This window comes from Trachemys scripta, chromosome 3 (assembly GCF_013100865.1).
Source record: "Trachemys scripta elegans isolate TJP31775 chromosome 3, CAS_Tse_1.0, whole genome shotgun sequence".
NCBI classification, from domain to species: domain Eukaryota; kingdom Metazoa; phylum Chordata; order Testudines; family Emydidae; genus Trachemys; species Trachemys scripta.
In genome coordinates this window covers 86,452,240-86,469,026 of record NC_048300.1, presented here as the reverse complement: position 1 = coordinate 86,469,026, position 16,787 = coordinate 86,452,240, and the positions used below count along the sequence as shown (strand labels likewise).

At 43.2% G+C, this 16,787-nt stretch overlaps 1 protein-coding gene across 5 annotated transcripts in view; it reads right to left on the bottom strand.

Annotated features, from left to right (window-relative positions):
- The window catches only part of AGPAT4 (1-acylglycerol-3-phosphate O-acyltransferase 4), a 133,819-nt gene that overhangs the window by 93,224 nt on the left and 23,808 nt on the right, over window positions 1–16,787 (bottom strand). For all 5 annotated transcript variants that reach the window (XR_004645076.1, XR_004645078.1, XR_004645075.1 and 2 more), the window contains exon 2: window positions 12,147–12,386. Coding sequence is in view for 1 of the 5 variants with exons in the window: in XM_034765271.1 (XP_034621162.1) it covers window positions 12,147–12,324 (178 nt within the window). In the remaining 4 variants the exon portion in view is untranslated. The remainder of the gene's footprint in view (window positions 1–12,146; window positions 12,387–16,787) is intronic.

The following is a 16,787-nucleotide window of genomic DNA, read 5'->3' as shown; positions in this document are numbered from 1 at the left end:
GGGGGGGGGGGGGCAGGAGAGGGATCCCAGCCGGCTCCTCGCCCTGCCCTGTAGGGGGGTAGCGTCCCCGCCCCGTGTCAGCATGTTCCGCCGGCCGCTGCAGGCCAGGTAAGGAACCGAGTCCCCCCTCCCCCCGGCTCCTCAGCTGAGCGGCATTCCTCCTCCCTCCCAGGCTTGCTGCTGGAATGCCGGCGCAAGCCTGGAGGGAGAGGGTGGTGGCCGGCTTCCAGTTCCTGCGGCTTCCGAGTACGGGCACCTGGCTGGCAAGGGGGCTGCTCCCCCAGGAGGGTGACGGGGGGCTCAGCTGAGGAGCCAGGATGAGGGGGGAAGAGGGCAACTCGGCTCCTTACCTGGCCTATGGCAGCCGGCGCAACATGCTGGCGCGGGGCGGGGAGCCGGCTGGGTCCCGTCCAAGCCAATAAACTTGGCATGGCCACTCGTGCGGCCCTGAGCCGCTCTCCCCCGCCGTTACTGGGGTCCAGAGCCTGCCCCCCCCCGTCTACCTCCTGGAGGAGCAGCCCCCTTGCCAGCCCCCCTTGCCCACCCAGTGCCCCTACTCACCAGCTCCAGGCACTGGAAGCCGGCCACCACCCCCTTCCTCCAGGCTTGCCGCCATTACAGCAAAAAGCCTGGGAGGGAGGAGGAGTGCCACATGCATGGGGAAGAGGCGGGGCCAGGGCGGGGATTTGGGGAGGGAGCCAATGGGGGATGGAGGGGGTGGAGTCGGGGTGTGGGGGGGCAAGAGCCCTTCCGGGAGGGCAAAATTGCTTGTTTGTCCAGTGTCCCAACCGCACATTGGTCGGGACGCGGAACAAACAAGCAAATATCGGGACAGTCCCGATAAAATCGGGACGTCTGGTCACCCTAAACTGAACCTGAGTATTTAGGCTGTCACAGCAGCTGTCTGCCGCACCAAACTCCTTCAGACTCTGCCATTCTTACATCTGCCTTGCAGGTAACATTCAGTGGTCCCCAGTTTCTCAGAGATGTGTTTCTGCAGTATCCAGTCCTTCTCAAGATACCAACAAAAATTAAGAAGTTTGTTGCCTCCAAAGTGACAGTGTACACACCAGCCTGTTGGCTCGCTGAGGACACACTGTACCTTAAATATAGTTTACAGTAAAAAACTCACTCAGTGCCAAGAATGTTTCTTTAAAAAAGAGCAGATTTAAGTGACACTAAGACACAACCAAAGAGTTACAAACAAAACACTTTTTAGTTTCTAAAGGCAGGTCTACACTTAAAATGCTGTAGTGCTTCAGTGAAGTCACTACTATGCTGATGGGAAAGCTTCTCCTGCCGGCGTAGTTAACCCACCTTTGCAAGAGGCAGTAGCTATGTCCATGAGAGAAGTCCTCCTGTCGACATAGCACAGCCTACACTGGAGGTTAGGTTGGTATAAGAGCATCGTTCAGGGGTGTGGATTCTTCACACCCCTGAACTAGGCATTTATACCGATATAAGTTTATAGTGTAGACCTGGCCTAAGACTTAACTTTAGCAAGCTACAATCTTTGCCGAAACAGCTCTCTCGCTTCCATCAAGTTATCAGCAGCACCAGCCCTTCTGTAGGAGGATCCAACATTCACAGAATGAGAGGGTGCTGTCTCTTCTGTCCCGTAAGTGATGGATAACTAGAATGTCTTTTGCTCTTCTTACATTTCCCAAAGTCCATGGCCTTTTAAAATGGAACCCAGACAAAAAGTTCCTTCCCCCTACTGGTGTGCAGATGCCAGTCTGTCTTCTTCACTGTCCTGTGAATTTGCTCTATTTGTTTGGATTACTTTGTTTACCTTCGATGTACTTTCATTGTCTCCAGCATCTCCTTACTTAATTTACAATGGAGACATGGGCAAACAGCTAAAACAACATTCTTTTGTCTAGGATAACTTTGTTTAATCACAATGTGTTTTAAGAACATATTACCAGCATACATACCTCTTCATACACCATGCAATATTCATTACCAACTTATCCCCAGTTATTAATAGGATACCTTACAAGATGCCATTTGGCTAAACACTCGGACAACAGCATGTTGAGTGTGCCCTGTGCCAGTTGACATAAAGGGTCTCTTAGGGTCACAAACAATTAAAATCCACAGAAAGCCAAAGGGTACATGTTACTGTCTGCACATAGGGGCAAACCCTGCCCAATCCCCAGGACTGAAGGCCCCATGCTTGGTGGAGCTAGCTCTGTTCCTTCCACTGAGTGAGGAAGGCAGGATGCAAAGCATCCATGCAAGGGCTATGCATGCCTCATGCACTAGTCTAGAGCTCAGTTCTGTGCAGTTTATGTATACCCTGGAATAAAGGGAGGTCTTGCAGTATATGATGGCAAGCGAGAGCTGAGCTAGAAATGGAAAACAATGGATCCTCATTTCTGCTCCCTTCAGCAAATAAGGGTGAGGAGAACCATCCCCTGGCACTCGTATCCCCCAAACAGTAATTTGTAAGTTGTAATTTGCAAAGTAACTTTACCCAGAGGTGTAATAATATCCCTTTGAAAACACAAGAACAGTTATTTATCACTGCCTTAATTTATTTATAAGTCAGATTAGGAGCCAGGACATTTTAAAACTAAGCATTTGTTCACACAACTGTACCACTGCTTTTATTCTTCAGTTTCCCTTTGAAAGCCAAGTGCACCCACTGTGAAGCAGCATTGTCATTACATAGGGCAAACTTTACCCCCATGCAGAGAGCCTACAAGAGGCCCAGGCACCACTGAAGTGGGTGAGTTAATTCTCCCCTGAGCAGAGCCACACAAGGCCTAGCCCCCACTGAAGACCCTCTGCACAGCACTAAATGACACTGTAAGGATGTGGTTTACACCCAATCATTGGAGTCCCATTCTGGTTTATTTCAGCAGAATAGTTTTGAATGTGGAGAGGAATCTCTCTGTAGCAGAGTACATTCTAAAGGGCCACTTCAAAATCTGGTCCATGCTTGGGGTCAGTGCTGCCCCAGTCAGAGCTCTGCCAGAGACTGTGAACCTTAAGAACCCCTCAATGCCAACCGATACAAAGAATATCCTGAAGCTGGTATGTACATTCTGGTTCCAACACAGAAAATCAAATGAGATCTTAAATGAAAGACAGGATCACGATGGTCATTAATATCATTGTGAAACACATGTACACATGAGATATAAAAAGTTCTCTGGATACAAAAAAATATGTTCCTAAAGTCTGTCAAGGCAAAGGTGACAAACAGCTTTCTGCCAGACAAAGGATGTTTATTCACCTGTCTCCCTCAGTCTAATAAGTTAACAAAACCGGAAGTCCTTTACATATGAAGTCAGCAGTGTGGGAGGCAGCACACCAGAAAACAAGCTGCAGGAAGTCCTCCTGACTCTGAGAACAAACAAACAAAAGGAATTTGGAAAAGATAAGAGAAGGCAAGGAAGATACTCCTTTATTCTGCACCTCGGAAGTAATCAGGCAGTGCAATTACATTAATGAAAATAGGATCACAACCTACCCTGCTTGAAATACTGCAAAGGACATTTGGGTGAAAAACTTATTTAGACTGGAGGTTAGCTTCATGTTATGATTTTGTTTTTTTATCTAGCCCTTCTGTTTGCATTGTCCTTACTCAGTAATTCTTACATTTTGAACATTGATAATAAACGTATGATTGTTTTTACTATAACTCTAGCTCAGTGCTATGGTATTATATAAGGAACTGATCTGGAGTTGAATCAAACACGCTGGTGTGTACACTGACCACTTGGAGACAGCAGATCTGTTTTTTTCTATAAGTGGATAAGGAGCTGGACACTACAGAGGAATGTTTCAAAGGGACTGAGACTGGGTACACCTATTGTTAACCTACAAGGCAAAGTAAGGGCTGGCACAGCCCAGAGGAGATTGTTTGGGTTGCTAACAGGCTGGCGGTGTCAGGGAGCTGACACCCAGTTAAGCACATGCAAGTCTCCCCCTCTCGCTGGAGGTAACAATGTGACGGTCAGTCCTGGGCACCCCAAGAACAAGCACAGAGACATAATCCCTCCCCCAGCTCTCATGTAGGCTGTAGGAGTATCCAAGCTATCAGGGCCAGCTCCAGCTTTTTTACCGCTGCAAGCAGTGAAGCAAAAAACACCCCGCGATCGGCGGCACTTCGTGGCAGCTCTACTGCACCACTTCATTCTTCAGCAGCAATTCGGCGGCGGGTCCTTCCCTACGAGAGGGACTGAGGGACCTGCCGCTGAAAACCCGGACTTGCCGCCCCTTGTCATTGGCCGCCCCAAGCACCTGCTTGGTTCGCTGGTGCCTGGAGCTGGTGCTATATCTTGTCTTCAAAGGGTCCAGACTGCTCCCCATATTACACAAGGCCAGCTCCACAGACCAGCACAGGAGGGGGGCATGGCTCTGCATCCTCCTCTTTGTGGTGGTTTGCAGCCCCCAAGATCATACAGAGGAAACAGTCCTTCTACAAGTGCAAGTATTGTGATTGCCCCCCCAAGGGCTCCATTGCATCCCACAGTAAAAAGGGGGGGGGGGGAGAGAAGAGAGAGATTCTTGAGTGCCCTCAGCTTCTGTGCAACGGCTGAGCACAGTCTATCCCTATGTAGTTTTATAAAAATCTGGTGGTTTGCCAGATCTATGTTCTAACACCATCTTTTAAGCACACATTTATTTTAAGCTCATGTTGTTGAGCTTTGCAATGTTTGATTTTATTATATTACAGAAGCACCCAGCAGTTCAGTACAGGGGAGGGCTTATCAGCTTTGTCATTTTAAAAAGGGGAGTTAACAGCAATTTGAATCAAATTGTTAAAACATGTGTTTGAAGATAAGCCTCATTGACACAAAAGTATTTTCAGCCCAGGAGCAAAGATTTTGTACCAGTATTTTGTTTCATTTGGGATGAATGTGTACTCACTAGAGTGAGTGACTAATCATCACATGCTGGGCTTGAGCCAAGAATAACGCAGACTAGTAGTATACAAGCTTCCCCATACAGTTCTGCCCAGGCATGAACACCCTCTGCTCTTGCAGCCTCTTCAGCCAATGGGGACTGATGTGAACAAACAAGACTCTCGCTAAACTCACTTTTCCAAATCCACATCAGGATTTGACTAGTGGTTTGCGAAGGAGACAGTGTGAGAATGCAGGGTCAGCATGCAGTAGCTTAAAGTTATTTGCAAATTACTTCTGCCCTTTGGAATTAAGAGTTAGAAGCAAATTGCAGCTCTAATAACCTCCTTCAAATTAAAAACTTTCCTGCAGCATTTGATTGTATTTTAAAAACTGGTCAGTGAAGACTGAACTGCATTATTTCATCTAGGGTGGTGGCCTCCCAGGGCATTAGGCACATTGATCAGGCAATGCAGGGAAGCTCATATAGCTGCCATCTATAACTCTTCCTGTTTTGAGAGGGAGGTGGGAGGGAGAGGGGGTTACTAAAAATAACCCAATGATCTCTTGAAACTAATACAGCACTTATAAAGTCTGATTATGATCACTTTTTTCTGGTGCAGGAGAGATTAGAATCAGGATGAGAACATATAAATTCATGGACTATTCCAAGAAGCCAGCAGTACTTAGTCATGATGAGGGAATAAGGGAAGATAAGCTACCATGACAGCAGATGCTGGGAATGGAAGAGTGGGAATACTATATATCCAAAGCAGAAAATAAAGCAAAACAAATCTCTACCACCCTTTGCATTTGTGACTTCATGAGAACTTTTGTAGTGTCGAAGATGAAATGCACTTCCCCTGAATTTTGTGAAATTATCTTTACCTTCAATACCAAAATGGAGGAGCTTGCTTGATCGAATGGAATTTGCTATGCTGCCTTCACTTAGCTCTGGAGTTATGCTAAACTATACCTGCTCTATTTCACTGTTTTGGTTGACTCTGATTTATGCTATTACAAATCTGGCAAATCAATATGAGGTTTATCACTATTTCAAAGTACACACTTTTACTTTCTGTAGCAGGGCAGTAACTCTGTTCCTGCCCTGAAGGGCTTAAAACAGCCCTGGGAGAGGGCTGTGGTAGGTGAAAACCTGGGCTGATTGGGGAAGTAGCCACAGCTGGGCCACACCCCAATCAGGCTGCAGCTGGCCCTTATAAAAGGGCTGTGAACCAAGAACAGTTAGTCTCTCTCTGCTTTCAGAAAGAAAGAGAAGGGCCTGGCTGCTGGGAAGCTCAGGGTGCCTAGAGTGAGGCAGGGCTGGGGAAAGGCCAGAGGGGCTGGCAAGCTCCAGGGTGGCAACTCCCCAGGCTGCAGAGCCTTGTTCAAGGCCCCATAGAGGTACTGGGTTGCAGAGAAAGGCAGCAGGTCCAAAACCCTCCTTGCCAGTGATGAGTGGCTTATTCTGCAAGTCTGCCCCAGGGAATGGGGGCTAGTTGGTGACTGGCAGTAGCCTATGACTGAGGTGAGGTGGGGCTAGGGGATGGGGGTTCCCTGCTGAGGAAGACCCTGAGACTGAGGGGTGTATGCCAGGGGGTAGCACCCCAGATAATGGGGCACCGGAGTCCAGGGAGGGACTGAGGGCCTGATCCTGCAAGGACTTCAGTCAGATCTACACATGGAATGACCCAACCTAAGCTGTTCTATTAATCAATACACCAGTGCTCCAAAGAATTTACTGCTTATACTTCAAAAACACCAAATTTTTACTGATTAGTTTAATGCTGTCTCTTTCCAATACAAAATTATTGTTGTTTTAACCTTTAATACCATTTTCCCCTTGTTCAAACACCAAGCACATATGGCTGACTCATTCCAGGCTTGCTGACCTTTAGTGCGGGGTGGGGAAGAATCACTCTTACCATAGAGCTAGTTTGCTCTGGGCACAAATGGACCAAAATTCAAAACAAGGCCTCTTTCAGCCAAGTCAACATTGTGAGCCAGATGTGCAACAGTGGCTGAAGCAGTGCTTTGCATAACTGAGTACAATATGCAACAGTGGCCACCACTCCTGAGCCAAGGTCTATCCAGATGCTAGGCCAGCCCCTGGCACAGGGACAGGCAACCTATGGCACACATGCCAAAAGCAGCATGCAAGCTGATTTTCAGTGGCACTAACACCGCCCAGTCCTAGCCACTGGTCCGGGGGGCTCTGCATTTTAAATGAAGCTTCTTAAACATTCTAAAAATCTTATTTACTTTACATATAACTGTTTAGTTATTATAGAAAGACCTTCTAAAAACATTAAAATGTATGACTGGCAAGTGAAACCTTAAATTAGAGTGAATAAATGAAGACTCAGCACACCACTTCTGAAAGGTTGCTGACCCCTTCATAAACTAGAGAGACTTGACAGCTGCTCTAATCTAGGACAATTACCAGCCTCTAGGGGCATGCAGCTGGGGCATCCCAGCGTAGTTAAGAATGCTATTGCCCTCAGGAAACAATCTTTAACCAATGCACTCTAAGAGATTAATCAATAATCAATACTCACATCCACAAAGAAGACTACACCAGGTTGCAGTCCCTGCAGTAACAATCATGAATGAGGGTGACACAGCACACAAAGATTCCTCTCTGCAGGGGGGACTTCTCCAGTAGACACCTAAGCTGGCTTTAGTGCTACACTGCCTCACTGGAGCTGAGCCTGGGCCAGTATCTGGCCCTGTGCATGGAGTCACTTGTGCACATAAATGACTAGCATCTGCAAGCAAAACACTCCATGTTCACATACAAATAGAGTACAAATGCGATCTCAGAGTATTAAAACACATTAAAGTGACAAAACTTGTTGCCTGCAATACAAATGGAGTCTTCTTTGAAACCTGGTGTGGCAGGCTGTATTCAGCTTTTGTGGCTCCCTCTGTGGGCTCCCATGGTCCTGCTACACCCCACTTTAAGAAGTAGTGAGCAAAGAACAGAACAGAGAAAGGAAGGTGGGTCCTTCAAGCTTGCCTAGAGAAGACTCTTCAGAGCATCCATTTTGAAAGCTAAACACACCTCGTCCTCTGAGGGACAACTACCACCAATCAGGGCTTGCTGGCCCATAAAAAAGGTGCTCTCTGGCATTAGCAGTTCAGTTCCAGGCTGGGACCAGCAGAGTGAAGGGTGTTCCTCTCTGGCCAAAGGAGCCTGGCAATCAGACAGAGTTACACCACTGGGATTGCAGAGAGAAGAACCTGAGGACACTGGCCCCGAGATATCACTAGAGAGAGGGGCCGGTAGGAAGAGGCCCAGGGAAATAGCAGTGAAGGACTGAAGTTGATCAGCACATGGCTGCTGTGCATACAGTCCCTGGGATGGAACCCAGAGTAGTTGACAGGTCCAGGTTCCCCTACCAGCCACAGGTAAAGGGACATAAGACATGTCTCCTTTATTGAGGTTTATCTGGGAGCCCGAACAAAAAGGACTGAATTTAAAGGGCCCAGAGCCAGGGCTGAAGATTCTAGCGACGGAAAATAGAGTTCAATAAACAGTCTAACACCCTGGAACAGGTTCACTTGGACTTTTTGACTTGTCTCAAGGGCCAAGACACTTAACTCACCAAAACCACCTGGCAGCCTGCAGGGGACACTGTGGTATTGCACCCAGCTGCTCAGAGGTAAGTGTCTCTTTGCAACTATTCTTTTTTTTTATATATATACACATTATATATATATATATATACACACACACACACACACACATACATACACACTAGACCCCGGAGAAATTAAAGCCATGTAAAAAACTCCACACCCCAAAAGTCTATCCCTACTAGTGTCTAGAAAACAAAGTGAACTTGGGGTTTGGGGTGGAATGGGCCTGGTGACCGCGCTGTTAGGGGAAACTATCAGACATCAAAAGGTCTTTTCTTTAGAGCTTTCCCTGATCCAATGATGGATTCATGAGATTCTAGGGGGCTCCCTCTCTCTTTATTCTGAGAGTCACTTCCTACTGGACCCCTCCCAACTAAATCATTCCTATGCTCATCTTCCACCAAGTGCCTTCCAGTAAACAGACACTAATGTCTCAGCCCTTAACACACATCTTCAAGAGGCACTGAGCAGACTGATATCTACCTCACTCTCCATGCATCAGAGCTCAAGACCGTATCCTCTACAACATGCCCAAGGTTGGTCACAGAGCTGCATACCAGGGTAAAATGAAATAGTCCATTCAAAATGACAGTGTTATGAGTTTAAAAGACCATGGTTACTCGGACTCCGGACAGTTGAGAGGAAGGGAAGAGGAACTCCATTTTGTCTCCCAACAAGCAACAGGTGTCATGTGTTTTGGAAAAAGCAGCAGCTGCTTTTGAGCAGATAAGTATAGCTGATTTTCCAAAATGCACAGTGATTCATCAGGCACTGATGGGCAGGATCAAGCCTTTTCCTGTCTTAGGTTCTTAGTACTGGATAGATAAACTGAAACATTGTTTTCAGCAAGCCCATTTTACTGCACTTAACTGCTATGCAATTCTTGGAGCTCATGTTAAGGCAGTTTTCTGATACAATTATGACATTCTCTCTTCTATAACTAAATATTAAGGACTCAGCACAGTGCCATTAGAGCACTTCAACAGTTTTATGCAGATATCTTTCATGTACTTCACAAGGCATGGATTTATAACAATTCCTATAAGCCAACCTGGCTGACAGCAGGCTTCATCACCACATGACACTTATATTTATGGCACCATGTGATCCAACAGCAATGGGCCAAATCCTTAAGTCCTTACTCACTGAAGTTAATGGAAATTTTAGCTGAGCAAGGACTGTGTCAAAACTGAACATGGATTTAGTCCAATGATTTTAGAAACAGTGACAGTTGGGAACACATTAGTATTCTACAGTCGATAGGCTGCTATTGAAAATGGGCAGGTTACATTGTTTCTCCTTTAAAATTAAGCTTTTGGGCTGATTCTGATCACAACTGTTATTTTAATAACATAATATATTGAGATATACCCATCTCATAGAACTGGAAGGGACCTTGAAAGGTCATCGAGTCCATCCCCTGCCTTCACTAGCATGAGCAAGTACTGATTTTGCCCCAGATTCCTGAGTGGCCCCCTCAAGGATTGAACTCACAACCCTGGGTTTAGTAGGCCAATGCTCAAACCACTGAGCTATCAGCTAATGGAATTCTTCTTCTCTCTATGGAGCTGTTCCTAATTTACACCAGTGAGATCACAGCCATTTGATTTTTATTAAACATGCATAAACACTTTACCATGTACCATAGAAAAATACAGGCAATAATAGATACTTAAGGCCAGATTCTGCCACCCTTTTCCTCACGGAGTGCTATCTTATTGAGGGGGAAAAAAAAAAAAAAAAAAAAAAAAAAAAAAAAAAGACCCGCTGATGTCAAAGGAACCAGATGTGCTGCAAGGTAGTACTGAGCATGAGTAAGTCACAGAATCTGGCCCTATAGCTTTCTGTTAGTAATATTCTGAACATTATTTTCCTCAATAAAATAAGATAGCAAAAATTCAGGAGCCCTTATTCAAGCAAAGCTCCCATTTGGTGCTAGATTAGCAGTCTAACTATTGTATTCTCTGTTAGGATTCATTAGGAAAAAGGATAGATAAGACAGAAAATATCATATTGCCTCTATATAAATCCATGGTATGGCCGTATCTTGAATACTGCATGCAGATGTGGTAGCCTCATCTCAAAAAAGATATATTGGAATTGGAAAAGGTAAAGAAAAGGGCAACAAAAATGATTAGGGGTATGGAACAGCTTCCATATGAGGAGAAATTAAGACGACTGGGTGGGATAAGAGAGAGGTCTATAAAATCATGACTAGCGTGGAGAAAGTAAATAACTCTCTCATAACACAAGAACTAGGGGTCACTCAATTCCATTAATAGGCAGTAGGTTTAAAAAAAAACAAACAAAAAAGTAAGTATTTCTTTACACAATGCACAGTCTTTGCCAGCGAATATTATGAAGGCCAAGACTCTTTTTAAATCCTGTTATAGAACTAGATAAATTCATGTAGGATAGGTCCATCAATGGCTAATAGCCAGGATGGGCAAGGATGCAAAACCAAGCTCTGAACCATCTCTGGCCTAGTCTGTTTGCCAGAAGCTGGGAATGAGCAACAGGGGATGGATCACTTGATGATTACCTGTTCTGTTCATTCCCTCTGGGGCACCTGGCTTGGGTCATTGTCAGAAGACAGGACACTGAGCTAGATGGACCATTGACCATACCAGGTCAGACCATTCTTATGATTATATACACATTACATAAATACTGTGCATAGATCAGTGCTGTAGCTAGGAATGGAAATTTGGGTGGGCCCCTGACTTTCGGGTGGACAGGCAATGACAGACTGTGCTAACTCAGCTTCTCCAACACCACCCCCTCTCCCTAGTCCTGGTGCCCCCAGACACAGGGCTTCACCTGTCAAGATGGACACGTGCATGGGGCAGTTCAGAAATGGCAAGGCAGAGCTGCCGGAGCATAGGTTTCTGAAGGACCTGGCACATAGCTTCATCCTGGATTTCATGTGCCCGAGTGATGCTCCAGGCCACTGTGGCAATGCTACACCTCTGCTCAGATTTGGGTGGGCCAGGATGTTAGGTGGGTGGGCCACAGCCCATCAAGATCCACCTGTGGCTATGCCTCTGGCATAGATACAGTAGTATACAATTTGACATGTTTATTCAATGAATAAAAGCAATAGTTTCAAATCAAGCTAGTACTGTAAGTAAGAGTCATGTTGTGAGCCAGTATTATCATCTTTTCATGCCAACACTACTGAAATCTGGAACACTTACCCAATTTAAAAAATAAAGTCATGTATGTCCATGAATCTTCAGGATAATGGAGAAATCAGAAGATATACTGGATGAGAACCATTTAGAATGGTATGCAACTATATACAGTGACAGTATGCCTCTGTAAATATTAAGTTCTATCATTCCTTGGTCAGTATTTACTTTTTTGGCCATTCAAACATGATGCTCATCATAAGAGTCCAATATCTATATTATCTTGTGTCAAGGGAATGCCCCAATATGAGTGGATGAAAAAGTTACTTTACAGTACATTTTGATTTAACAAAAACACACACACCCCTACACCCATCGTACTTTAAGCAATACACAATCTCACAGCAAAATGTAGGGATTTATATACATGAATATGCAAACATAGGTAGTAATCTTATTTAAGAACTAATTCATTGGTCAAGATATGGAAATAAAACTTTAAAAAGATTCTTACGGCTTGAAATGCAGTAAGCCAGTCTGCAATTGATCTTCCTGAAAAGCTGCTTGTTGACTGGCCAGAGGACAAGTGTGAAGAGCTGAATGAAGTTAATTATCAGTCCCGACACTATAAATATGTAGCAGATAAGAAGGTGGCAAATGAACTGAGACTTCAGAAAGCCAATGATGTCCATGGTTCATTAACAACGCAAGGGGAACTTCCAGAAAGAGAAAATCCAGGAATTCAGAAGACAGTCTGCAAAACCAAGCAACAATACCAGCTGTTAGAAAACAGAAATAAAGTTAAAATAGAAATTAACATTTTAATACATAGATAACTCACTGCTTTCCTATTCAATTTTTTTTCTATTCATAAGAGAAAGACCTGGTTACAAATACTGACAAAGAGACACTGAGAAAGAGCCACATTTTCAATCAATTTACATCCTTGGTGATAAACACTTGCTCCTATGCCTAAATCCCACTGACTTCAAGAATTAAGTGCTTTGCTGGATAGAAATGGGATTACCCAGGTACTCAATGTCAACCGTGTTCATATGCTTTGCTGAATCAGATCCTTATTGATAAAGTATGAAATAGCTGTACAGAATGGTGTTCAGACAATTACATTCGAAATAAGATATTCCTTGAACTTTACCTTCATGATCAACCCCAAAAGTTGCATTCTTACAGTCTGAGAAATTCAAGACAAAAACAAAGAAAAACTGTTTGCTTCATTCTTTTGGGCAGCAGTTTTAATCAAGGCTCACAAGGTGCTTTGAGAAAGGATGCCTGAGCTATCAGCCACTTAGTCCCTGCTGGTAAATGGTACCTCATACATATCTGCATGTGTAACTTATTTTGCTTTTGAAGCCCGGTCCCCCTCCACAAAACACTCGGTTCTTCCAGGTGCCAAGCATTCTGGCTCAGTGGATGAGAGACATTAAGCACATGCTTAAAATTTAAGCAAGTGAGCAGTCCCACTGAAATCAATAAAACTACCCAGGTGTTTACAAAACTGCTTTGCTTGATAGAGCAAGTGAGCTGATCATCTTGCAGGACTGAGTCGTTATTCAATAATGCAGATAAGCTGAAAAAGTGAACCAGCTCAGAACATTTTGCAGGTCACCTTTAAGCCTACAAAAACTTCAAAAGGGCCAAACATCAAATCCATTCTCCATAATTTGAAATTACATATCAGCAGCTTAAAAATAAGAAGTCTTCCTCCTTTTTAGAAAAGGAATTTAAAAAAAAAAATAGTATGTGGCTTCTCTCCTGCTATTCTAATACAGTGCAATCATCAAGTCTTGGTTTACTTCTTTATGTACTAGCATCCTCAATGGGATCTCAGCAGCAGAGCTCTCAGAATAGCGTTGGTTAGGCAACTATTGCTACAGAGCCAGCAACAGCACCCCAACAATATAGCCTGTAGATCCCTTATAAAGGAATTATTTTTTGTGACAAAGTGGTGAAATTTAAAAAAAAAAAAAAGTTTATCACCACTAGGCAATTTTAAGATAGAAGTTAAGGGCCAAAAGTTGACCTGACAATGTCCTTTGAATAGAGAAAGTGAGAACTATCCCAGATCCAGTTTATTACTCAAAGTCAGTAGCATTAATACAAAATGTTTTTTCTTTCCCTTCTGTGCTGACATGCTTGACGGGGAAATAACCCTGCTTGACAGATATCATCAATGGAAGCTCTGAATAGTTAGTTATTTATACCTATACCAACCCTGGAGATCCTAAAAATAAAAGATGGACTATTAAGACTTCGTGGGCAGAAAATGTGATGGTTGTCTGGTTGGAAGCATCATTTTTTTTTTTTTTTTTAAATAAAGACAAAAATCTGAATTCAGTCAGCTGGGATCATCATTGTAGCTAACACTATCACATTATCCGGAGCATAATCGCAAAGTTACCAACAAAATGCAAAGTCCTGTGGCACCCTTAAGACTAACAGATGTATTGGAGCATAAGCTTTCGTGGGTGAATGCCCTGACGAAGTGGGCATTCACCCACGAAAGCTTATAGTCCAATACATCTGTTAGTCTTAAGGGTGCCACAGGACCCTCTGTTGCTTTTTACAGATCCAGACTAACGTGGCTACCCCTCTGATACTTAAGAAAATCCAAGTAAATTTGCATTTTGTATAAGTAACATATGATTTTAACAAAGCATGCTTCCATGGATAAACACACCTTCCATTATATTTACCCTTTCCATTATTAAAGTAAGCAATTTAGGAGTTTTCTGCCACACTGCAAAAGAAAGTATGTTATCTCATTTTTATGATTGTTAAAAACCTCTCCTCGGGGCGTATTTACTTCATTGCTCACTATATATAAAGATGCCTTTTGTAGTATATTCAAATTAAACCCTCCATCTATCATTTGTATTTTCCTTCCCCATTTGGGCCCAATCCTGCTCCCGCAAGGAAGCAGACCTTCAATTCTAGACACCGTTTTGCTGGACTGTTGTCATTTGAACTCCGTGAGGGAACTGTCAACATTTTGGACAGACAATGTGCTTATCACAGCATTCAATATGCACAGCTTGCTCAATTGCTTCATGTTTTCACATTTTTGTCATTGGGCACAATATACACAGAAAACAGGGTAAATATTAGCACTCAGACATGGAGGATCCAATTCAGTACTGTTTACTCAAAACAGAACTCCCACTGATGCCAGCGAGAGGTCTGCCCGAATAAGGAATGCATATTTGGGCCCATGCTCACAAGGCAGAACTCTGGTCTTAGTTAAATGTATGAACTACCCCCTCCATTGATTTCAGCAACATATGACCCACCACGTTGCATTGTGCTGGAATGCCAGTGAATCGTTCATTAAAAAAAAAAAAAGTCCATCTCATTTATTATAAAAATCAAATGTCACTAACTGGAAAAACTAACACTAATAAAATTTCATACTAGTAGAAAAAGCAAAGAGTTCCTTTAATAGCATGCCCTGTAGCAAGAAGTGCTGCCCTGATATTCTCTTGCAAAACAGCAATTCATATGTCTAGCTGCAATACACTTTATCTGGACATTTTCTCCTTAAGTAAATCTGTTCCTGGATCTTCTATGTCTAAAGAAATTACATAGTGGGATCTGGTAATCTCGCAGTATTTTCACTTGGATTGCAAGCTCTTTGAGGCAGGGACTGACTTTGTACAGTACCTAGCACACTGGGGCTTTGATCCCGAGTTAGTGTCCCTAAACACAACTATACTATTTTATTGGTATTGTAGTAAACAATCCAGATCCAAATCAACTTGAACCTGATCAGCCATGAAACATGGGGTATCTGTTTCAGAATACATTGCTTCAGAGAGTGGTGTCAATCCAATAAAGAAGTGATTTGTCCAGGGTTTAAGGAAGGTGGTTTTTTTGGACCAAGCTGTAGCTAGAAAAGGACAATTAAAACACCAAATCTCATAGTTGCTGGTGATCTACATTAAACTAATGGTGGTATCGATCCCCATTTCAGTGTGCAAGGTATGCCCTTTGTGTAATGAAGATTTGCTTCCTTCTACTTGTTATACTGTGTACTGCCTGAAGACAAGTTAAAGTTGACGCTTCTCCATAGACTGGAAAGTGACAATGTGGCATATGTTTATTGCCTCAGTTGCAGGTTGCAGCCACTATCAATAAGGCTGGAAACCAGTTATTAGTATAACACCCTTATCACATCCCTGTTTTCACACATTTATTATTAAAAATTCACTTTTGAGACTGCAAGCTTATTAGTTTGGTCAACGACCCAAGGGTTTTTTTAAAGTCTGTTTTTATGTTTGAGCAGGATTGGATATAGTTACAATTCATGAAGCAGCCCCTTGATCTTACAGAGCCTTAAGATAGGACTGTGCTTTTTCCTCAATGTGATTTTAATAAGTTTTGCCAAAAGTAAACAAGTATGTGGAGAAAACCACAGGAACCCTCTCTCCTGATTCAGACCAACTTCCTCAATCCATCAATGGGACTACTCACATGTTTAAAAGTTAGACAAACATAGATAGCTGACAATTACAATTGGGTGGGATGATATCAATGCATGCTGTACATTGACTGAAACCACAGCAATTAGGCTTATCATAAAATCATTAATTAAAACAGATTAACTGCCTTTTGTATTCGCTAGCCTGTTTAATTCCATGTCACAGAATCCCTCTAATCTAATGCAATTCCCAAAGATCAGTAGGAGTCTGGATCAAAGAACAAATAATATAAAATGAAAACAGAGTCTGGTATAATGGAGATTGGGGCGGGGGGGCAGGGCAGGGGGAAAAATCACTGTTTGACATGATTAAAACAAAATCATGTATTAAGGGTAGCTGATCATAGGAAGGAAGAATATATCATTACTCCACCAATTCAGTCTTTTCACTGTTACAGTAGTTTCCAAAGAAAAATGTTAAACTTGAACACGTTACATTTATGTTCAACATATTCCATACTGCAGGCCTTTTATGCTAAACTTTGTAAGATTAAAGTAATAACCACTGATAAAATGAAGTGTATTGCAATAATTCATGAAGACAATGGTACATTTGCAAGTCACTGTCTGGTTTCATAGCTCAGTCACAAAATTTAAGTTTGTAAAGCATTTAATATACTAAGAGGCCAATATCAAGTTTAATAAAAATAGTTAATTTAA